Here is a 24,299-nt window from a genome sequence, read left to right as displayed (position 1 = left end):
TCTTTGGCATCGGCGTCTAGGTCACCAGCACCCGGATTCAGTGAAGCGAATTTTGAGCGAAGAAATGGGAACGAACTTGAAGGTAACCGACTGCCGTATACGATCGGTATGCGTTGTGTGCTGTGAGGGGAAGTTGGCCAGGGCGCCATTTCCAAAATCGCAATCAAAGTCACACAAAATTCTTGATGTGGTGCACTCCGACCTTTGTGGTGCTATGGAGGTCGCTACTCCGAGTGGTAACGTCTACGTCATGACGATGATAAATGACTACAGTAAATACACGGTTTGCTGAAGGCAAAATCTGAAGCTTTTGAAAAGATTCGTCATTATGTCAGCTTGGTGCAGAACCTGTTCGGCATAAATCCGAAAGTTTTGCTAACGGTAGTGGAGGCGAATATTCGAGCACGAGCTTCCAGTGTTCCTACTGGAGAATGGAATCACACTTCAGCAAACAGCGCCGTACAGTCCACAGCAGAACGGCAAGTCGGAGAGAGCTAGCCGTACGTTGATGGAAATAACACGTTGCCTATTGTCCGAAGCAAAAATGGAGAAGAAGTTCTGGCGTGAGGTGGTGATGACTGCATGCTACATCTGTAACCGTCTTCCGTCTGCTACAATGGAATACAACACTCCCTTCGAGTTGTGGCATGGACGACAGCCTAAATTCAACCATATGCGGGTGTTTGGTTCGACTGCTTGGGTGCATGTTCGTAGGCTACGCGGAGGACAGGAAGGCGTATCGTTTTGTGGACACGGACGACAATCACGGCTCTTATTATGAGTATCACGAGAGTATGCGAGAGAGGATGCAACCAAGAGAAGCCGATGACCCTTATTACCGATGTCACTTCACAGTGAAGTGACAACTAATCACTCACGGTGAAGTGATTCCCTTTTGATTTACACGGCAATCATTTCACGGTGAGTGACCCTTATTACGGGTGTTACTTCACGGTGAAAACGAAGTGAAGTGACTAGTTGTCACTCACGGTGAAGTGATTGCCGTGCAATCAAATGCGAATCACTTCACCGTGAGTGATAAGTTGCCACTTCACCGTGAAGTGACATCGGTAATAAGGGCCTTCACTTCGTTTTCACCGTGAAGTGATACTGAAGTGATAGGGTCGATATCGAGGTAACACTGGATAACCGTAAGAAGCAAGGAGAGAGGTAAGAAAATTTCTAGGATGACGTGATCGATCCGGAACAAGAGGCAGATGGCAACCTTCTGCAAATGTCCAGTTACGACAGTGCATCGGAGGGAGATTTTTCGGGAGATTCTTTTGAAATGTTCAGGGGATTTCCTACCGAGCCTCGATCAATCAACCAGTAGAAAGCAATCATCAGTCACGTTGTCTTCAATGGAGGCTGAATACGTTGCATGAAGCGAATCTTGTCAAGAGATCATCTGGCTCAGATCACTCTTCCGCAATCTTGGAGAAAAGCAGAACCAGCCAACGATTATGTTTGAGGATAACGAAAGCTGTATAGCTTTCGTGAAGTCGGAGCGGTCATCTCGTCGGTTCAAGCACGTGAATACACGAGAAAAGTTCGTTCAGAATCTCTGCAACCAAGGAACGATTCAGTTGAAGTACTGCCCAACGAAATCTATGGCAGCCGATATTCTTACAAAACCTCTAGGACCTCAAAAGCTTCGTCGTTTTGCTGAGATGATGGGATTGCTTGTTGTTTCGTAGTTCTGCGGCTCACACTGAGGAGGAGTGTTGGTAGTAAGTGTGTGCCCCATCGATCTTTTTCACGTTTGACGCAGCCTACTACGATGCGTGCAGCGACCGACATCAGCCATTTCGTAGACTGATGCATTTTAGAGAGGGTCTAGTATAAGAGAGAAGCGGACTGGCTGGTTTTGACCAAACGAACTGTCAAAGCCAGAGCCAATCTAGCAGCGCCTATCTTGATTGTATTGGCAGTGTAGCTAGAAACCACCCAGGCATAGGTTGCCAAGGCAGTTTATTTTGAATCCGCTCCTCTCTTATACTAGACCCTCTCTAAAAAAAATAATTTTTTACTGTACTACCGGAAGAGAAAGATGTTCAATAAAGTTTCTTTTAAGTTGTTCATTAAACCATGTGCGTTAAGTTATTCTTTTATCAAATCAATTCCTTCAGTTTCCTCGTCAGTCAACAGTTCATATAAATTAACCCTCAAAAAAATCTAGACGTAACTTAAGGATACACTTCTTGAGAACTAAATAGATTTTCAATCCATATTTTTTTAAGGAATATATAAGGTAGCTGCAAACCATGAAATGCTAGGAATTCCAAAGGAGTTTGCTGCTAACAAGGTTCTACCTTTCCTATGGCCCTTGTCGATTGAGCATGGTTTAACGTCACAACAGTACAATGTAATTATGGCATTCGTAACCGAGCTATCTAGCAAAGTACAGGCAGAACACATGAGAAAACTTGAACAACTGAACACAGGGGGCTCGGACAGCAGTACATTGCAGTACAACATTTTGGCATCATCGAAGACAGAAAGTTTAAGTTCAGACGACAATCCAATTGATATAATCACCAAAGATTTCGTCGACAAATCCAAAATTGAAAAACCTCCATCTAGGCCACCGACGCTGAGCGAGATGAAACCGTTGGAAAACAGGTAACGTTTTAACATTTTAAAATTTTAGAAGGCACATTTTTATCGAAGCACTTTTCTTTTGCCTTGCAGTACCTCGAAGATGAATGCATTGGGGCCTATCAATCCGTCATTTTCGTTACCCACCCCGTCAGCTCAATTTGTGCCACCATCCACATTCCAGAAGATGCCGATGTGGCAACAGCAGCGAACCAATGCTCATTACAATCCAACCAAGGCATACATGAATGGAAGTCAGTCGTTTGATCACTTCCAAGCACTTCTACCACCTACGAATGGCAACAATTTTAACAATAATATTCCATCAAAAACCCCACTTCTACAGCCCATGAGCACCTCTCGGAGCAATTGCACTGGTTCTAGTCAATCCAGTAATATATTGACGAAAGAAGACATACTTGAATTTTTGAAATAATTGATGTAAACGTGGTACCGTAAGGTCACCATCCACCGCTCACGTAGTCTCCCTTCACCGACCGCTCACTGTATAATTGTTTTTATCATTTTTCTCATAACTTGCATATTGTAGCAAATTATGATCAATGATACTACTGGTATTAATAGTAGATATATTGTTGGTATTTGTTGTAATTGTATGTATGTTTGCAGTGAGCGGTGAATGGTGACCTTACGTTAAATTGCAGTACTTTTAGTTGATTAGGACCATTTAACTGATAGAGTCGTTCGAGTATAATACATTCCATTCGTGTCAATATGTCATCCAACTAAGTATTGTTTGTTGAACGTTCATTTCTCTGTACGTAGGTATATTATGTATCACCTTCAGGAAAGTCTCATCCTTCAATGTAGAGCATCCCCAGTTCTTACCTTGTCCGTTATAACCACAGTTCAGTCGAGGACATTTGCAGGAGGATATAATAAAATGTTTTTACGAATCAATGCGTAGATCGCCGAACCAACTAAAATATGTCAAATGATCCCAAGTCTGAAATAAAACGTAGAAACGTATGAAATAAAACGTAAGGGGCCTCCCTTAGCTCAGTAGGTAAAGGCGCAGCTACAAAGCAAAACCATGCTGGAGGTGGCTGGGTTCAATTCCCGGTCCGGTGTAGGAATTTTTCGGGTTGGAAAATTTGTCGACTTCCCTGGGCATAAAAGTATTATTGGACTTGCCACACAATAATACCAATGTAAAAATGATACAGGCATCGAAAACTCTCAGTCAGTTTGAAATGCGAAGAAGAAGAAGAAACGAATTATCTACCTAGATATAAAACAAAATTTGCATCTAAAAATCTATTTAAGATGTAGGTATTGCAGATTGCGAGCCCTCCAGTGATTTCATTGTAAGTAGAAGTGAAACATTATAGTAAATTCATTGTAGAAAACACAAAAAAAACAGTCAATCGCAACTGTGCAGCTGTAACTTATCTTATTACTTTTACAGTGATATGCTTTAAGAAGGAATACATTTTATTACTAGCTCTGTTTTAAAGCAGCACATAACAACATTTAATCCTATTTAAAGAATACCTACTGACTATAATGTTATCGTATGTCTAATAAAAACTGATATACTTTTTCAACTGTGTGATCACAAACAAACAGACGTAACACTTTGAGTAATTAAAATAAAACAGCAAAAAAGGTTATCTCCCATTTAATTCCACTTAATTCATTTGGTATCCATGACAGATACGTATTTCGACTACAATGTGCAGTCTTCATCAGTGTCATTCCCACTAAAGAACTTATCAAAATCTAACCCCAACTTAATTAATTTGGTATCTGGCATGGAGTTGTATAGATTTTTCTCCTTTAGTTTACTTAAATCTTTGGTTTTTATTAGTTAGGTAGGTTCCGATTCAACACATTGTAGTTTCATTTTTATACCTGTGATCTTGACTTTTTTACCTAGGGATGAGTACTTAAGGCGTTTAGATTTTGATAAGTTCTTTAGTGGGAATGACACTGATGAAGACTGCACATTGTAGTCGAAATACGTATCTGTCATGGATACCAAATTAATTAAGTGGAATTAAATGGAAGATAACCTTTTTTTCCATAATGAAGAGTTACATCTGTTTGTCTGTGGTGTGATGATTAATGTTCCGACATTCACTGCGGCTTTCGGATGAAGAACGTGTGTACCTCGTTAGGTGTTAAAAATGTTGATTTATTTTAAGTTCAGCGTGCAGTGATGAATGAGAGAACAGAAAGAGAGAGAGAGAGAGAGAGTGTATGGAGAAGGCATATTGAGCATATCGTTAGCACCCGTATTTCAAGGTTGATTGGGTCGCATCGGATATTGCCCTTTGCGCTGTGTATGCAATTTGGATGTGGGAATTTATATTTTCCCAGGTGATTGAAAATGCACTCGTAGTGAATGTGCAGTAATTTAATATTTTCTGATTAATTGAAAGTAGCTGATAGGTATAATTTTGTATGCTGCACCACCCCCCTTTAGAAAGAATGATGTAACATTGTGAATCATTCAAGAATAAAAGAAAATGTTGTCCAAATACCTTCTATGCATACATAATTTGTTATAATTTTCTTTTGTAATCTATGTGTTCATCAAGCTATTTTTATGTTATGTTGCGATTTTTATTGCTTTATTAATCTATTTTTATGTACTACCTGCTGTTTATTGGTATTAGAATCTAGGATGGTACAATTACATAGTCCAACTGCGGTTATTTTAAATGGTCCATTATAAAAAGGTTCTAATTTTCTGCGATTCTCATTCGATATGTATACACTTTCTCCTACCGTTAGATTAATTGGGTTTATTATTTTATTCAATTACTCTTGTCTTTTGTGTTTTGCCTGAATCAATCTTGATTTTACAATCTCATTTGATGTTTGCAGTTTATAACGGAGTTCTGTATAAAATTGCTCGATGTTATAAATATTGGATCTGTTTTCACTTTGTATATTTCCTGAGGTAAGTTTGCTTTACGTCCAAAAATTAGCTCAAAAAGAGAAAAAATTGTATCAACGTGCGGGGTTGTGTTGTATACGAACGCATAGAATCTAACTTATTCATCCCAGTACAACCACAGATGCCTAAATGAGTATCTGGTGATCATTCGTAAAGGATTTCAGATACTCATTTAGGCATCTGTGGTTCCCTTCTAAAGCACCAATTGACTGAGGATGATAAGCAGCTAAATACGTTCGTTTAAATTCTAGTAGCTTTCCTATCTGATTAAGAACCTCATTATTGTACTCAGTTCCCTAATCAGACCTGAGTTCTAGGAGGTTTCCATATATCAATATAAAGTTATCAACTAAAGCTTTTGATATTGTTATGGCTTCTTTATTGCATATGGGTATTATTACCACATATTTAGTCAAATCGCATGGTATCGTAATGCAATAGCGACTATTTTGGTTAGTTTTAGGTAGGGGTCCTACCGTATCGATAGATATCACGTCGAAGGGTTTAGAAGGGGTTGTTGTTACAACCGTAGCTTCCTTAGTATGTCTGGTTATTTTGTTTTTTTTTTCTGCACAGATCGCAATTTTTGACGAATCGTGCTATTGTCTCTTTCATACTTTTCCAAGAGTATAACTCTCTTAGTTTAAGGTATAATTTGTGCTGACCGATATGACCTCCGGTGGGGGTCGTATGGTGGTTATTTAGCATTTGTTGAATTCTTGAATTATCTTTTACTAGTTCAGGTGGGTTGTGTATGATTAGTTGAAAGGTTTTAATTGCAGTGTTTGCAATATCCTTTATTGTTTTTTATTTTTATTTAAGAGATTTTTAGCCATAGGCTAGTTCATCTCTTGAAATATCCTTTATTGTATTCAATGGAAATTTTTTGATAGCGCTATCTGATTTTTTTTAATATTTTTTTCATTATTTCGTTCATTTTTGAAAGCGCAGACCCTAGAGTCTGACTTCCATTATTTTTATATAATTTCATTATTATTTTCGCTAGCGTTTTTGTTTTGTTGCAATTTGTTATAATAAATGTCATTCCCTCCCCTTGGCTAGTTTTTGCACCTTGATGCTGGTGGGCGGGCTTAATTTCATGCTTTTTAGTGGAGTGTTGGAGACGGTAGGTTTATGGCCGGCGTTGCTGGCTCATGCCGCGATATAATGGCGCCATGGGCAGGCAATGGGGATTACTAAGCTTCCCCTCTCTGATAAACCACTGCATGAGAGAACCAAAGATCTAGTCTAGCAGTGATAGTATCACACTTGTTACTCCTTCGATTGAGAGCCGTGTCGTAGTACGCTTACGTATAGGCACTGACGTTGGGTGTGATACTGGCGGGTTTTGCCGCAAATCACTCTTAATTTATTTATTTTTACGCAGATAGATTTATTTAGGTTTGCAAGGGAATTATACTATTGAAATATTTCAGAAAGTGCCGAACGGTGCTCCTTCTATTTGCGTGACAAGCTTTCATTGTTGTTTTCATTGAAGTATTACTCAGGGAACAATGTTAAACACCATTTTTGTACATGGTATTGTAACTAATCTTATATGTGCTTCATTTTGATTTGGGATAAGTGTTTATTGTTTATTGTTGCCATACATCAACAGGCTGGCTGTAGCCCAAATGATGTTAATAATACTAATCATAATAATAATAATAGTAAAATTACATGTCAAATAATCACAGAATGGTGACTAATGAAATCTATGAGTAACTTACAAGCTGGGTGCAACATTCAGTTCAACCTGCGCAATATATGCACCACACAGGTGGACAGTCAACATTATTTTACGCCTATCAGGCTCAAAACTCAATACCACCTCAAACATTGCAACAACGTCAAATTCTAATGTTGATGCAACCTCAACAGCATCAACAAACGATTGCACCCCAAGCAACGAACATCCAACAACCGCAAATTTTTTTTAGGTACTGCGGACAAACTAAGCCAATTTTAACAGTGAACTTAACAGCTTCTAATTTCATTAAAGTTCACGTTAAAATGGCAAATGAAATATGTATGTACCCTTATAGCTGATAGCGGAGAAGACGTTTCAATTTTTAAATTAAACAAGATTGCTCCAAAACAAATTGTTAATAGTGCAAATATAATAAAACTCACTAGAATTACTGAAAATTCATAAGAAACATTAGCTACAACAGATACTTAACTGTAAATCATACGTTTCATATTGTTGCATCAAATTTTCCTATCGAAACCGATGGCATTTTAGGCCGAGATTTCATGGCGAAACACAAAATAACCTAGAAAGAGTTTTTAACAGATTAAGACATTATAATTTAAAACTTAACCCTGAAAAATGTTAATTTTCCAGAACGGAGGTGACTTATTTAGGACACAAGATTACAGATTCAGGAGGTTAGATAAAGTACTCAATTTAGCTCGGATTTCGGTCAGGAAATACGAGGAGTGCTTCATCGGCCTCATTGATCGAATAGCCTCCAACGAGCTAAGGCTATCTGTAAAAATAAAATAGTGATCAGATGGTAGTGAGGCAATTTGCTCTACTGCGTAGAATATGGCTGCTAATTCCGCAATGTATACGGAACAGGGTTTTTGCAGTTGATATGAGGCGCTATGAAATTCGTTGAATACTCCAAATCCAGTGGAAGCGTTTATAGTTGACCCATCTGTGAAAAAAACTCTTATTGTTACTGACATGGTGGTACTTGTTTGCAAAAATTAAGGGAACAACCATCGACCGATGGTGATCTGGTATTCCACGGATTTCTTGCAACATGGCCGGTTAAAAATTTACAGAGGAACTGTAAAAGTCTTGGAGGCAAACACGAGTGGAATTGAATGAAGAAGGGCTAATCTCCAGCGTCATGTACTCGTAATAGAGACTCATGAATCTTGTTTGAGGATTTCTGTCGAGCAGCTTCTCAAAGTTTTCTATTACCAATGGGTTCATTACTTCGCAACGGCTAAGAAACCGGAAGGACAGTTCCGCGAAACGATCTGTCAGTGGGAGAACACCCGCGAGTACTTCGAGGCTCATCGTATGCGTCGAGTGCATACAGCCAAGCGCGATTCGGAGGCAACGGTATTGAACCCGTTGCAGCTTCAAGATATGTGTTTTCGCCGCGGATTGAAAGCAGAAGCTACCGTACTCTAGAACCGACAAGATGGTTGTTCGATACAACCTGATCAGGGTGTGCTCCCCACCAAGTTCCAGTAATTGTACGAAGAAAATTGATTCTTTGTTGGCATTTTTGTTTCAGATACGCAATATGTTTTCCCCACGTGCAAATGCATCAGAAAGTGAGTTGTTAACTAAAAATTTGAATGTGTCAAGTTTTGGCATAAGACTTCTACAGTTCCATTGAAGAACAGAGATCATATCCCCGACCTCATTCGGAGAATTATCCATCAAAGGATATACTCGATGCAAGGAAGGACCACCTAGAAGGTAGTTACTTCAAAAGAGTTTTGACCATTGGCAGCACTAAATTAATAATGCTCCTCGTTGAGTCAGAGATATTGAATATACTGAAGAAGCTATCCACAATACCAGAAAACGTGAACATGGGAGCATGTTCTTGCTGATTATTCGGCTGATTTTCTGGCCGAAAAACTGGAACATCTGGGGTTTTAGATGATCCTGAAAGTGACGGAAAGTTCTTGTCATAATTACAATGTTTAAAACCCGGTGGAATGGGTTTCGGTGCATTTCCGTTACCTCTTGATTTTTCCAGGGTGGAAGGGTGGTCCGTACGAGTGGCCTTACGAGGCTTTTCGGTGGTGTGTTTTTTTGCTCGTTTTCTCGTATTGCCTTTAAAGACAAACGGACTACCCTCACCGCCCTCTGAGTCAGAGTCTAGATCATCAACTGGCAAAATGGAGAACGTGTTACTGTTTTTTGGTGTGGTCTGAGAAGATGAAGCGGTATTCTTCAAGAGTTCTGCTATTGTTCTCTTGGAGCGAGCTTGCAGAGATCGCTTAATTTTGTCTCCCTGCTGTTTATACCTCGGGCAGTTAGTCAGGGTATGCAGGCTCTCCTTGCAGTACACGCATTTTGGAGGAGCACCGCAAGGGCCCTCTTGATGTTGCTCGCCACACTGATCGCAGCGTGGTTTGTTCGAGCAGTAGTCCGATGTGTGACCAAGTTGTTTACATTTCGAGCAGTTCATCATTACCCGAGGTACAAACAGGCGTACAGGCAGCCGAACTTTGCCTATAGCGACGTAGTGAGGTAACGCTGAACCCGAAAGGGTCACACGAAACGATTTCGACAAGGAATACGATTTTTTTGAGTCTACGATGGATACTGACTGCATTTGAAGGCAGTCCAATATCTTCACCTTCGGCAGAGCACGGGTTTTAAAGATTCCGAAGGAATCGGGACCCAAGAAATCATCACTAGTCAAACTCGCTTCGGTGACCACTCCTTCAATTTCTACCTCACTACTGGGTATGTAGACTCGGTATTCCAATGAAAAAAGCTCGCACGCAACAATTTGGTTAGCTTGCTTCCGGTCATCAACGGTAACGCGCAGTTTTATTGGTGTTACCTTGAAAATATCGGTAACGGCCGAAAAATGTGTTGTTAGATCCTTAGAGATCCTCGGAATGTTCAAAGGTTTTTGTTTGGGCCGGAAAAAAACAACCCATGGGCCTTTCGAGGCTTCTGGGTAAGCCTTTAGGCAGGGGAGCGCAGAGGTTTTCGGGGGCAATGGTGTGGGGGGCGCAGGTGGACGAGGAGGAAATGGTGGGGGAGAAGGTTGTGGGCGATACCTTTTCTTGGGATATGCTCCAGTATTTTTGCTGGAGAGCGAGTCAACTGGAACGTCAAGGGTTTCCATTTCCACAACTTCCTCGAGACTTTCGTGTGAGGTGGAATTGAAATCGAAGAACTGATAGAAGTGATCGAACAGCAATCACAAAGAACTCGGGAACAAACCGAGCAGATTGCCGCTCTTCAAGCGGCTACTGCAAACGCGGCATTTCGGGCCCCAAATCCCGAAATAGCGCCAACGAGAGAAACTCCTTCATTTCCTATAATTCCGGACCTCATAAGACTAGTCCCGGAATTTAAAGGAGACCCACGCAATCTACCTAGGTGGATTGAGTCCGTGGAAGAAAAACTGGACGAGTCAAAACGATTCGTGCCAGAAAACGAAATTTCTCGAATAATGCCTGTTTACTTACTTACTTAAGTGTCCTGAGCGCCATCCCTGGCGCAAAGGGCCAACGTGAAAGATCTCCATCCTGGGCGATTGTTTGCTTTCGCCTTGACCTGGGCCCAGGTCAAATTCCGGTCGACTTGCTTAATCTCCTTGTTTAGGCTTCGCCGCCATGAGCCCCTGGGTCTGCCTCTGCTGCGATGTCCGGCTGGATTCCAATCCAGCGCTTGTTTGCAGATTTCATTTCCGCTCTTCCGTAGAGTGTGACCAACCCACCTCCACTTACGTTCCCGAATTTCTGTCGATATCGGCTTCTGGTGACACCGTCGATGGAGCTCGGCATTCGAAATCCAGTTGTGAGGCCACCAAGCACGAATTATATACCGCAGGCATCGGTTGATGAACACCTGCAGCTTCTGTGTGATCTCCGCTGATACGCACCATGTTTCGCTAGCGTACAGCAGTACAGATTTCACGTTAGAGTTGAAAATTCGGATCTTCGTGCGGAGACTAATCTGATTTGACTTCCAGATGTTTCGTAAACTCGCAAAAGCAGCCCTTGCCTTCTTGATCCGTGCACCTATGTCACTCTTGGTTCCGCCGTCCGACGCTATCTGGCTGCCAAGATATTGGAAACTTTCAACCTTCTCCACTTCCTGACCAGCTACCGTAAAATTGGATGGATTTCCCGTGTTGATATCCAACGATTTAGTCTTGCTGACGTTGATGTTGAGACCTGCCGCTGAGGAGCGTTCGGCGAGATCGTCGAGCTTACTCTGCATGTCAGAACGCCGTTGTGATACTAAAGCAACGTCATCCGCCAAATCTAGGTCGTTTAGATGCTCCATTGTAATAGGCTGCCAGAGCAACCCACGGTTCGGCACACGGTCGATCGCACCAACCATTATCTCGTCAATTACGATGAGGAACAGTAGCGGCGATAGAATACATCCTTGCCTCACTCCAGCGACTACCCGAATAGGGTCAGATAGGGCTCCGTTGTGCAGCACCCTGCACGTGAAAGCCTCATACTGAGCTTCGATGAGGTTGACGATTTTATCCGGAACTCCCTTGCGCCTTAGGGCGCCCCACAGGTTTTCGTGGTTGAGTCGGTCGAAAGCTTTTTCGTAGTCAATGAAAACCAAGTAAAGGGACTCTTGGAATTCGTTGACCTGCTCCAAGATTATGCGGAGCGAGACAATATGGTCCACACAGGATCTTCCAGCACGGAATCCCGCCTGCTGCCGTCGGAGAGTCGCGTCGATCTTCTCCTGTATCCGGTTGAGGATAACTTTGCATAGAACTTTGAGAACACAACACAGTAACATAATGCCACGCCAGTTATCGCATACAGTTGGGTCCCCCTTCTTTGGGACCTTCACTAAGACGCCCTGCATCCAGTCAGCCGGAAAAGTCGCGGTGTCCCAGATATTGCAGAATAGTTGATGCAACATTTGTGCAGATAGCATGGGGTCAGCTTTGAGCATCTCTGCTGATATGCGATCGACCCCGGGAGCCTTGTTGGATTTCATGGTTCGGATAGCAGCTTCGATCTCCGGTAGGGATGGCGCCTCAGAATTGACGCGAGTGATGCGTCGCACTCTTGGCGGTTCATGCCGAGATGTTGATGGCTGGTTGACCGACGAAACTTGTAGAAGCTGTTCGAAGTGTTCAAACCAGCGTTTCAGCTGATCAGTGGGGTCGGTGAGCAACTGACCAGTCGCGTCCTTCACTGGCATCCTAGGATTCATCCTTGCTCCACTCAGGCGTCGTGAGATATCGTAGAGGAGACGGATATCGCCTGTTGCTGCGGCTTTCTCACCTTCATCGGCTAGGGAGTCCACCCACGCTCGCTTATCCCGCCTACACGAGCGCTTCACTTCCTTCTCGAGAGCCGAATACAGTTGGCGGGCCTGGTTCTTCGCTCCTCTGGTTCTCGCCCGCTCTATCGCGGCTTTTGCATTTCTCCGCTCCTCTATCTTCCTCCAGGTGTCATCCGTGATCCACTCCTTTCTCTGAGCGCGCAGCTCGCCCAGGTTGTTTTCACTCGTTTCAGTAAAGGCATCCTTGATCGCCGTCCATTGCTCTTCTACGCTGCCACCATCAGGAATATCCGCAGCTCTGGTCTCCAGTTCCTCGACGAATGACCTTTTTACTGCTGGATCTTCCAATCGGCGTGTGTTGAATCGCCGTCCGAGCCGCTCCTCCCGCCGCTGGACCCGCGCGATACGAAGGCGGATCTCTCCAACGAGGAGATGGTGGTCAGACGCGATGTCGGCACTGCGTTTGTTCCGAACGTCAAGAAGGCTCCTTCTCCATTTTCGGCTGATGCAGATGTGGTCGATTTGATTTTCGGTATGTCCATCACGGGAAACCCACGTGACTTTGTGCACTGGTCGATGGGGGAAGAGCGAACCCCCGATCACCATGTCGTTATTGCCACAAAACTCTGCCAACAGCTCACCGTTTTCGCTCATTTCGCCAAGACCATGGCGCCCCATGACACGCTCATAATCCGTGTTGTCGGAGCCGATCTTCGCATTGAAGTCGCCGATGTAGATCTTGATGTCACCTCTCGGAATTTTATCCACGACTGCATTCAGTTGACTGTAAAAGTTCTCTTTGTCCTGTAACTCGGCAGCATCGGTTGGCGCATAACATTGGATTATGGTTAGGTTACGAACCCGCGTTCTGAATCTGGCAACGATTATCCTCTCATTGATAGGTTCCCACTTGATGAGCGCCGCATTTGCTTGGGCGCTAAGCAGGAAACCAACTCCACGGTGGCGGGGAGCGTTTTCACCTCGAATACCAGAATAGAGTAGTACCTGTCCCGACGGCAGCTTGTGTTCTCCAAAGTTTGGCCAACGGACTTCGCTTAGTCCCAGGATTTCGAGCTTCATGCGTCGAGCCTCGCTGGCGAGTTGTGCCAGCTTCCCCTGTTGGGTTAGCGTTAGTACATTCCATGTTCCAATTCTTGTCCGTTGTTTTGCGCTAAAAGTCGTTGCCGTAATATCAGTCCGTGATCTTTCTCTATTGGTTTCTGTAACAGTTGTAAAGTTTCGGGGACAGTAGGTAGTTAGCCTAAGGTCTCCTATCCGCCGTGATGGGGCTGCCATCTTGGGTATAGCTTTCGGGGATAAGCATTTCTTGTTTCAGCCGCTGGATGCCAGGCAGACGCTGTTTGAGCCGCACCTCCATGGTGGACAGACGCTCAGTTATTGTGTATATGGGGCTGCCATCTTAGATTTAGCTGACACAATACAGCATTTCTTATTCAGCCGCTGGATGCCAGTCAGACGCTGTTTGAGCCGCACCTCCATGGTGAACAGACGCTCAGGCCGTGTAGGCCGAACCCGCCTGTTTGGATAGGCATTATCCGCGATAAAATCACAGGAAAAGCCAACGATGCTCTCTCTGCAAGCCACGTTTCTCTAGAATGGGACTCGATCAAAATTACCTTGACCGAATATTTTGGCGGCAAATCAGATTTGTCGACTCTCGTCTCTAAATTGACGAGCCTTCAACAAGGCTCTCAATCAGTGACGGAATTTTTTCAAACGTGTAGATCTCTCCTCGCGGAGATCAACGCGAAAATCATGATAAATAATACGCCAAACGAAGCGAAAGCCATAAGGGAAGGTCCATTAATTATGTCACGCAAATTTAGTCCATTTTCAACCCCCCCTCCCCCCTCTGTCACATATTTTGTATGGAACTTATTTTTTTTTTTGTATGACTCGTCACAGTTTCCAAAACCCCCCCTCCCCCCTAAAAGTGTGACATAATTAATGGATGACCCCTAATGGGAACGTACGAGACCCTTATGATCAACGCATTCGTTGATGGTTTACACGATGCGACATCGGATCTAACAAGATCCACCCGTCCTCAATCGCTTGCAGCTGCTTATCAAGTTGCTTCAGAGCACGAGGCAGCAAAACAAAGGAGACAGGAGAAAAATTCAAAACATCCACCCGATGTTATGAAAACAAAACCACCACCAAACACAAACGGACCGCAATTCAGCCGACCGTCTAATTTCGCGCCTTACTTCCAGAATAAACCATTTGTGCCCGCACAAATGACTTACCAAAGGCCATTTCAAAGGTTTGCACCACCGGGTTTTAACCAAGCAAACCAACCGAATATAAATTTCAATAACAAACAAACTCCAAACCCTTGGACTTCGGAACGGGACGTTCCTCACTTAAGGGGGGAGTAGTTACAGAATCAATATACCCTATTCCTGATCTGTCGAGTGTTATAGATAGCATCAGGAATGTACAACAACAACAACAACAAATATCAGCCTCGTTAGCCGCATTGGATCAGTTGCCATAAGCCACGAGCGCATGGTTTGCCCACCGTCATCAGATTCCACGAAAGCAAATAACCGCCGATCTAAGACTCACCGCATCAGCAGCCAGCCACCGGACGACGCGATCCTGTTTCAAAGTGTCATCACTTTAGCTAGGGACCGTTTACAAAGTTAGGCCTCTGTACGTAAAAAGTATTTGGAATAAAGTCAGTCTTAGTTAGACGTTTAACGTGAAGAGTACTAGTTAGTTTTTTTTTAAAGCAATCCTGAAGCTTCCCAACGTAAACAAGAAAAAAAAAATAAACAAAAATAAAATACTATTTACAAAATTTTTGGATCACCCCAATTATGCACCAACCTAATATTTGCCCAGAGGAACAAGGGAGATGCGATACTGACGAGAACAAAACAACAGCGAAACGATGTATACCTTTTACACTGAGGCAGCAGCAGACTGGAGAGATGAAATTGTTTGACCCAATAATGGGTCAATAACCTCGTAGCTGGTGTGCCTCGGTCCACTCGGTAGGCAATTTCGTTGCTGCTATCGATGGTGTGATGTGCCGATAGTGGTGATGATATTGCTGATGTTGGTGTTGCGATGATGATGATTAAAGCTGGACCGTAATCAAAGCGCTCGGCGTATTAACGTTGTTGTCTATAACACTATGTCAAATAACTTTGGTGAGAAAAAAAAAAACCCTCGCGTGGGGAAAAACTCAAAAAATATCGGACTATAGTGTCGTACAACGAGACCAGTACGTCTTGACCGGCTCAGCGTGCGAAACGGAATGACTAAAGGAAAATAATTCTGATGATAGATCCCAAGAAAATATAGAAGAGAGTGCCAAGTGAATTTATCATATTGTTTTGGGACGACCTTCTACCAGAAATTTTACGAAAATGACGCAGATTTTTCAAGCTTTTTTTTTTTTTTTTTTAATAATTCGTTTATTTTTCCAGGCTCATTTGCTGTAGCTTTGTGAGCCGATATTCATTGTTTAGATAACAAAATTACTTAAAACTAACGTTACTAAAGCGGGGGCCGATTACTCGCGGCTATCTCGAGGTTAGGGGTAACAAATTGTAACAAATGGATGGCAGGGTAGGGATTGTGAACACAAGGTTTGGAGAGCAATGTGCTCTTGATCTCGAACTAGGCGACACTCTGATGAAAAAGACAAACATGGGGGTACACCGATGGGTAGCTAACAACTTGGGAGAACACAAGAAGACACTAACTTCTAAATCCTCAAATCTATCCGCTTTAAAAACACATAAATTAAATTCAAATAGTCAAGGTCTCGGCTCGCCAAGACATCTCTAACGGGTATCGCGGGTTGTTTTCCTCGGGCCCTGAGGGATGTGGATAACTCAGATCTGGCAACACGGTGTAAGGTACACGACCAAACAACATGCTCGATATCGTGATAACCACTGCCACACGCACATAAATTGCTACCTGAGAGCCCAATTCGATAGAAGTGCGAGTCTAACGAGCAGTGATTGGACATAAGCCTTGATATAACGCGTATAAAGTCGCGGCTCATGTCCAACCCTTTGAACCATGGTTTGTTCGACACCTGTGGGAGAATAGAATGTAACCATCTTCCCAATTCACCATCATTCCATTTTTGTTGCCAACTGATGAGGACTTGCTGGCGAGCAATGGAGAAAAATTCGTTGAAGGCGATTTGTCGCTCAAAAATATCGCCTTCCATAGCGCCCACCTTAGCCAATGAGTCCGCTTTCTCATTACCCGGAATTGAGCAATGAGATGGGACCCAAGCTAAGGTGATAGTATAGGAGCAGTTAGATAAAGCACTCAGTTTAGTTCGTATTTCAGGCAGGAAATACGAGGAGTGCTTCATCACCCTCATTGAACGAATTGCCTCCAATGAGCTAAGACTATCCGTAAAAATGAAATAATGGTCAGAAGGTAGTGAGGCAATTCGCTCTACTGCGTAAAATATAGCTGCGAGTTCCGCAACGTATACGGAGCATGGTTTCTGCAGTTTATAGGAGGCGCTATGAAATTGATTACGATCACGATTGGAGATTAATGAAGAAGGACCAACCTCCAGCGTCATGTACTCATAGTACAAACTCATGAATCTTGTTTGAGGATTTTGGTCGAGCAGCTTCTCAAAGTGTTCTATTACCAAAGGATTCAATACTTCACAACGGATGAGAAACCGGAAAGACAGCTCAGCGAAACGATCTGTCAGTGGGAGAACACCCGCGAGTACTTCGAGGCTCATCGTATGAGTCGAGTGCATACAGCCTAGCGCAATACGAAGGCAACGGTATTGAATCCGTTGCAGCTTAAGAATGTGTGTTTTTGCTGCGGATTGGAAGCAAACGCTGCCGTACTCTAAAACCGAAAGGATGGTTGTTCGGTACAACCTGATCAGATCTTCCGGGTGTGCTCCCCACCAAGTTCCGGTAATTGTACGAAGAAAATTGATTCTTTGTTGGCATTTTTGTTTCAGATACGCAATATGTTTTCCCCATGTGCATTTGGAATCGAACCAGACACCTAAATACTTGAAAGATATACTTTGAGTGATTGTTCTACCCTTTAGTTGAAGCTGTAACTGTGCAGGATGATGCTTCCTAGAAAAAACAACCAACTCAGTTTTCTCCGAAGAGAATTCGATACCCAGCTTCATAGCCCAAGTAGACAAATTGTCTAAGGTATCTTGCAATGGTCCTTGCAGGTCCGGTGCACTTGGTCCTATAACGGACACAACGCCGTCATCTGCAAGCTGCCTTAGCGAGCAATTTTCATCAAGACAACCATCAATGTCTTTTACATAAAAATTATAAAGAAGGGGGCTTAAACATGAGCCCTGGGGGAGACCCATGTAACTAATTCGTGAAGTTGTCGAGTTTCCATGAGAAAAGCTCATATATTTCTCAGACAACAAGTTGCTCAAATAGTTGTTCATAATTGGTGAAAGCCCACTATCGTGGAGTTTATCCGAAAGGACATCGATACAAACAGACTCAAAAGCCCCCTTGATGTCCAAGAAAACTGAACCCATTTGCTGTTTTTGCGCATAGGCCAGTTGAATTTCAGTTGAAAGCAACGCAAGACAGTCGCTCGTTCTTTGCCTCTCCGAAATCCAAATTGCGTATCGGAAAGTAAACCATTCGACTCGACCCATTTGTCTAGACGAAAAAGAATCATTTTCTCCAACAATTTCCGTATACAGGACAGCATCGCGATGGGACGGTACGAGTTATAATCCGACGTGGGTTTACCGGGTTTTCGAATGGCGATAACTCTTACTTGCCTCCAATCATCCGGAACAATGTTGTGCTCCAGAAATTGATTGAATAAGTTCAACAAGCGTCTCTTCGCGACGTCTGGGAGATTTTTGAGCAAGTTGAACTTGATTCTATCCATTCCTGGAGCTGAGTTGTTACATGAGAGGAGAGCAAGCGAGACTTCCACCATCGAAAACGGAGAATCTATTTCGTTACTACCCGACGGACTATCACGAACGTTGGTTTGAACCGACACCGAATCCGGGCATACTTTCCGCGCGAAGCTGAATATCCAACTGTCTGAGTACTCCTTGTCTTCGTTGACCGGTGATGACGCGTTTCGCATTCTCCTGCCGACATTCCAGAGTGTTCTCATGGAAGTCTCTCGCGACAAACCATCGACGAACCGACGCCAGTAACCGCGTTTTTTGGCTTTAATCAAGCTCTTAAAAGTTTTCTCGAGGTCGGTGTACCGCTCGAAGTCCCCGACCTTACCGTGTTTGCGGAAGCGTTTAAACGCGGCGGACTTCTCGCTGTTTGCGTCGGTGCAATCCTTATCCCACCACGGAGTGAGAGGTCGTTTGCGAACGAAACCACCCGGAACGCGTTTCGTCTGTGCTTGAAGAGCGCAGTCAACGATAAGTCGCGATAAAAAGGAGTACTCGTCCAGCGGAGGGAGTATCTCAACCGATTCAATACCACCGAGAACCGTGGCCGCAAATTTTTGCCAGTCGATATTTTTCGTGAGGTCGTACGCGATGTCAACCGAGCGAGTGGAAGATGAACCATTGGTAATAGAAATTTTGATTGGCAAGTGGTCACTACCGTAGGGATCTTGAATTACTTTCCACGAGCAATCCAACGACAGTGAGCTCGAACTGAGGGAGAGGTCTAATCTACTTTCTCTTGCTGGAGGTTTGGCCACTCGTGTTACTTCCCCAGTGTTTAGAATTGTCATATTGAAGTTATCGCAAAGGTCGTATATCAGGGTTGAGCGGTTGTCATCGTACAGTTCCCCCCAGCCTGTACCGTGGGAGTTAAAATCTCCTAAGATCAACCGAGGCTCAGATAAAGCTGAGCAGATATCTGAGAGACCTTGGCGAGAAATCGCAGTTCTTGGAGGAAGATATACTGAGGCAATACTGAGGCTTTTACCTCGAATATTTACCTGACATGCGACAACTTCAATGCCTGTCACGGAAGGCAGATCGATTCTATGAAAGGAATGGAACTTATTAATCCCGAGAAGCACCCCTCCATACGAATCTGCTCGATCAAGACGAATAATGTTAAAATCGTAGAAAGGGAGATCGGTGTCTGAAGAAAGCCATGTTTCACAAAGAGCAAATGCATCACAAAGTAAGTTGTGAACTAAAAATTTGAATGTGTCAAGTTTCGGTATAAGACTTCTACAGTTCCACTGAAGAACAGTGATCATATCCCCGACCTCATTCGGAAAATTATCCATCAAAGGATATGATCGATGCAAGGAAGGACCACCTAGAAGCTAGTTGCTTCAAAAGAGTTTTCACGAATGGAAGCACTAAATTAATAATGTTCCGAGTTGAGTCAGAGACGTTGAATATATTGAAGATGCTCTTCACAATTCCAGAAAACGTGAACATGGCATCATGTTCTTGCTGATTATTCAGCTGTTTTTCTGGCTGAAAAACTGGGATATCTGGGGTTTTAGATGATCCCGGAAGTGGCGGAAAGTCCTTGTTAAAATTACAAGATTTAAATCCCGGTGGTGGGGGTTTCGGTACATTTCCGCTACCTCTTAAATTTGTCAAGGTAGGTTTTGAGTCCATACGAGAGGTCTTACGCGGATTTTGAGTGACGTTTTTTTTTAATCGCCTTCTCGTGTTGCCTTTGAAGACAAAGGGACTACCATCACCAACCTCTGAGTCAGAGCCCTGATCATCATCTGGCAAAATGGAGTATGTGTTTTTGGTTTTTGGGGTGGTTTGGGAAGATGAAGCGGTGTTTTTTAAGAGTTCTGCAAGTGACCTCTTGGAGCGAGCTTGCAAAAACCGCTTAAGTTTTTCTCCCTGCTGTTTGTACTTCGGGCAATCAACCAAAGCATGCAGAGTATCCTTGCAGTAAACACATTTTGGGGTAGCCCGGCAAGGACCATCTGCATGCAGCTCGCCGCATTGATCGCAGCTCGGTTTGTTGGAGCAGAAGTCAGCGGTGTGACCAAGTTGCTTGCATTTTGAGCAGTTCATTACCCGCGGTACAAACAAGCGTACAGGCAGTCGAACCTTCCCAATTACGACGAGTTTTTCAAGCTTAGCATTAATAGGACCCTATTTTTTCGAGGTTCTAGAGAAAAAAATCAAATTATTGTTTCACGGCAACGTTATTTTCAACTGCACAAATGATGTGATCCGTTCCGAAAAGTGTTTCAAGGAATCAAACTCTGCGTACAGTTCTAAAGGAATTCTCTGGAAAATTGCATGGGAATTCTAGATGAATTCTAATGGAATTTTCAGAATGTATCTAAGATTATACTGAACCAAATTCCAATGTAATTCTCAAGAGAATTCTAGCATTATTTTGAAGAGTATACCGTGAACATTCTGAGAAACATTTTAAAGAAATTTTACAGAAATTGACTTATGAAAATTCTTGGCAAAATTATTAAGGATAAGACATCAATGATGGAGTTTTCTAGGGATTAGCCCATGAATGTTTCAGACGAATTCTGATTCCGTGAACAACAAGTTAATGATCTATACATTAAGTTTTTGCTTGTTTTTTTTTTGCTCCCCGTTTATTAAAAATCTTAACGATTCTGAGACTTAAACTTATTTGTGATTCGGGATATAAAAAACTAATATCTTGAACATGGATACATTTGTTATTATGCCACACATAGAGCTTTATAGAACTCAAAAGCAAATTTTCGAAAGTAACATTAGCACCGAGAAAATAAAGTTTTGTTTTGATGACCGAAAAGTTATTCCTATTTTTAATTAAACACATTTAATCTCATAGTGATAGCAATGTTTAACAGGGTTTTAATCATACAAATCAGATCACTAACTGTCATAATGGTTTTTGAGTCAAAAGTTATTATACGTTGTTTGATGGCTTTTAATGTTACTTAAGTCAAAGTGTATTTACCAGTGTATTTATCTGTCAAACTTTCATAGCGAATCAAAACAAACATAGTGTAGTACTGGAATTTATACTAGAATGGGGTACGTTAATCGATTTGCTTGGGACCAATAGGCTAGTCAAGTAGTGAGCCAATTTGAAATCGTTAGTTTCGTATTGATTGTTGGCTCAACTATGTTAACCTTTGTTACTTTCGACGTAATGAAAATTTGCTCTTGAAATTTAAGCTTTTCTCACGGGTGTCACCCGGGCGGACACCCCTGGATGGGTATGCCAATTTTTTGGATACATTAGATAGGGATAAGGATTTGTCGTTCCCTAATTGAGCTTGTTGATGTTTATAAAAAAAAAATCAATTGGATGACCCATCTTGCCTACTAATATAATTATTAGAGTGACTTTCAGCCAGTGGTTGGAGCGAGGGGGACGACTCTATCTACGATGCAGGAAATATTGTGTTTTCCTGTGGCTAGCTGCGCGTACGCTTAGTAGATAGAAAGAAGATTTATCACGATTTTGAAGATTTCCTGCAAAAACATGATGCGCGATGCAAGTAGATACGAGAAATGAAAGAAGATTTTTCGAAGATTTATTCGCTAATGTGAGATTTTTTGAGCATCTAGAATTGAGATTTAGATGTGTCGCCCCCCTCGGGTTGGAGCCGAACAATTTAAGGTGGTACTTTTTTCGCTCTTGGTAGTTTTTAGAGCCTAATGGGTGATGACAAAGTATTTTCGTTGGGTTTTGAAGAGAGATATTTTCGGATTATGTATGAGAGAGGATAATGAATTATCGGTGAAAAAGGAGAGATGAAAATGTGAACGGTTCACAACTCACCGACAAGTAGCTTGGAGAAGTAACACGTTTGGCTGGCCTATCCTCGAATGGAAGTAGATTAGACCTCACACTATGCTCTAATTCATTATCGTTGGATTGCACGTGGAATGTGATCCAAGATCCCCACGGTAGTGATCACTTGTCGATCAAAGTTTCAGTTGCCAGTGGGTTCAATCCGTCGGAAGCCGTTAACGTCGCGTACGATCTTACCCTTATCGATTGGACAAAGTTCAAGACTGTGATAGATGAAGCACTAACGTCGGTAGAAGGGCTTCCACCGTTGGAGGAATATAACTTCCTCTCTAATCTGATCTTGAACAGCGCGCTTCAAGCTCAAACTCGGTCGGTTCCAGGAACGTCTTTCCGTAGGAAACCTCCACTCCCTTGGTGGGACCAGCAATGCACTGAGGTTTATCGTAAAAAGGCCGACGCGTTTAAACTTTTCCGGAAACGTGGAACACTCATAAATTTTGAAGCATACTCGGCTCTTGAGTGTGAGCTCAAGAGCCTCATTAAAGCCAAGAAACGCGGATACTGGCGGCAATTCGTGGATGCATTATCGTGCGAAACGTCGATGAATACGCTTTGGAACGCGGCGCGAAGGATGCGTTACCGGTCTTCAAACAACTCAAACAACGACAGCGAGGAGTACACGGATCGTTGGATTCTCAAGTTCGCGCGAAAAGTGTGTCTTGATTCCGTGCCGGCACGGATGATTACTCGCGAAACGACGAATTCGGTAGACGAGATCAGTCAACCTTTTTCAATGGTGGAGCTCTCAATCGCGCTCCTTTCGTGTGGCAATTCGACTCCGGGGGCTGATAGGATCAAGTTCAACTTGTTGAAGAACCTCCCAGACATCGCTAAGAGGCGCATGTTTAACATGTTTGGTCAGTTCCTGGAACTCAATATTGTCCTGGATGATTGGAGGCGAGTGAGAGTTATAGCCATTAAAAAGCCTGGAATACCCGCGTCAGATTACAACTCGTACCGACCCATCGCGATGTTGTCGTGCAAAATTGTTAAAGAAAATGATCCTTTTTCGCTTGGACAAATGGGTTGAGGACGAATAACCTACTTTCAGATACTCAGTGTGGTTTCCGTAGGGGCAAGGGAACGAACGACTGTCTCGCGTTGCTTTCCACAGAAATTCAGTTAGCTTTTGCTAAAAAAGAGCAAATGGCTTCTGTGTTCTTGGATATTAAGGGGGTTTTTGATTCAGTATCGGTTGAAGTCCTTTCAGAGAAACTCCACGCTTGTGGCCTTTCTCCATTAATTAATAACTTTTTGTACAATTTGCTGTCAGAGAAACATATGAGCTTTTCGCATGGAAACTCTAAAGCTTCACGATTTAGCTACATGGGTATCCCCAGGGCTCATGTTTAAGCCCCCTTTTGTATAATTTCTGTCAGAGAAATTGATAATTGTCTTAGTGACAACTTGCAGATGACGGCGTAGTGTCTGTCACAGGGCCCAAAAGGGTCGACCTGCAAGGACCCTTACAGGATACCTTAGATAATTTGTCTACTTGGACTATTCAGCTAGGTATTGAATTCTCCACGGAGAAAACTGAGTTGGTCGTTTTTTCTAGGAAGCATAGCTCAGCACAACCGAAGCTTCAAATTTTGGGTAAACCGATCACTTATTCTATGTCGTTCAAATATCTTGGGGTCTGGTTCGATTCTAAATGCATCTGGAGATCCCACATTGAGTATCTGAAGCGGAAATGCCAACAAAGGATCAATTTTCTCCGTACAATTACCGGAACGTGGTGGGGAGCCCATCCGCAAGATCTTCTAACGTGCACTCGACTCATACGATGAGTGTTGAAGTGTTTTCGGGCATGTTACCACTCTCTGATCGGTTTTCGGAATTGTCCCTCAGGCTCCTCCCCGTTGTGAAATTATGACCTCACTGGTAATTACAAACTTTGAGAAGCCTCTTGAGCTAAAGCTTCAAACTCGTTTTATGTCATTGTATTACGTGTACATAACACAGGATGTCAGCCCTTCACAGCATAATCCTCATCGTGTATGTTTCTGCGGTGAGTTGACAACCTGGA

General features: G+C 43.0%; 1 protein-coding gene across 1 annotated transcript in view; it reads left to right on the top strand.

Moving 5' to 3' along the window:
* Positions 1 to 4,103, top strand: part of LOC135713121 (SCY1-like protein 2) — a 79,930-nt gene extending 75,827 nt beyond the window's left edge. Inside the window, exons 5-6 of the mRNA XM_065236233.1 lie at positions 2,241 to 2,622; positions 2,692 to 4,103. Of these exons, the coding sequence (XP_065092305.1) occupies positions 2,241 to 2,622; positions 2,692 to 3,034 (725 nt within the window). The 3' untranslated portion in view covers positions 3,035 to 4,103. The remainder of the gene's footprint in view (positions 1 to 2,240; positions 2,623 to 2,691) is intronic.
* The last annotated feature ends 20,196 nt before the right edge of the window (positions 4,104 to 24,299 follow it).

This window comes from Ochlerotatus camptorhynchus, unplaced genomic scaffold (genome assembly GCF_037179485.1).
Source record: "Ochlerotatus camptorhynchus isolate MF236.1 unplaced genomic scaffold, CSIRO-AGI_Acam_v1.1 ptg000538l, whole genome shotgun sequence".
In the NCBI taxonomy this organism is placed as follows: Eukaryota; Metazoa; Arthropoda; class Insecta; order Diptera; family Culicidae; genus Ochlerotatus; species Ochlerotatus camptorhynchus.
This window is presented reverse-complemented; position numbering and strand designations above follow the sequence as displayed.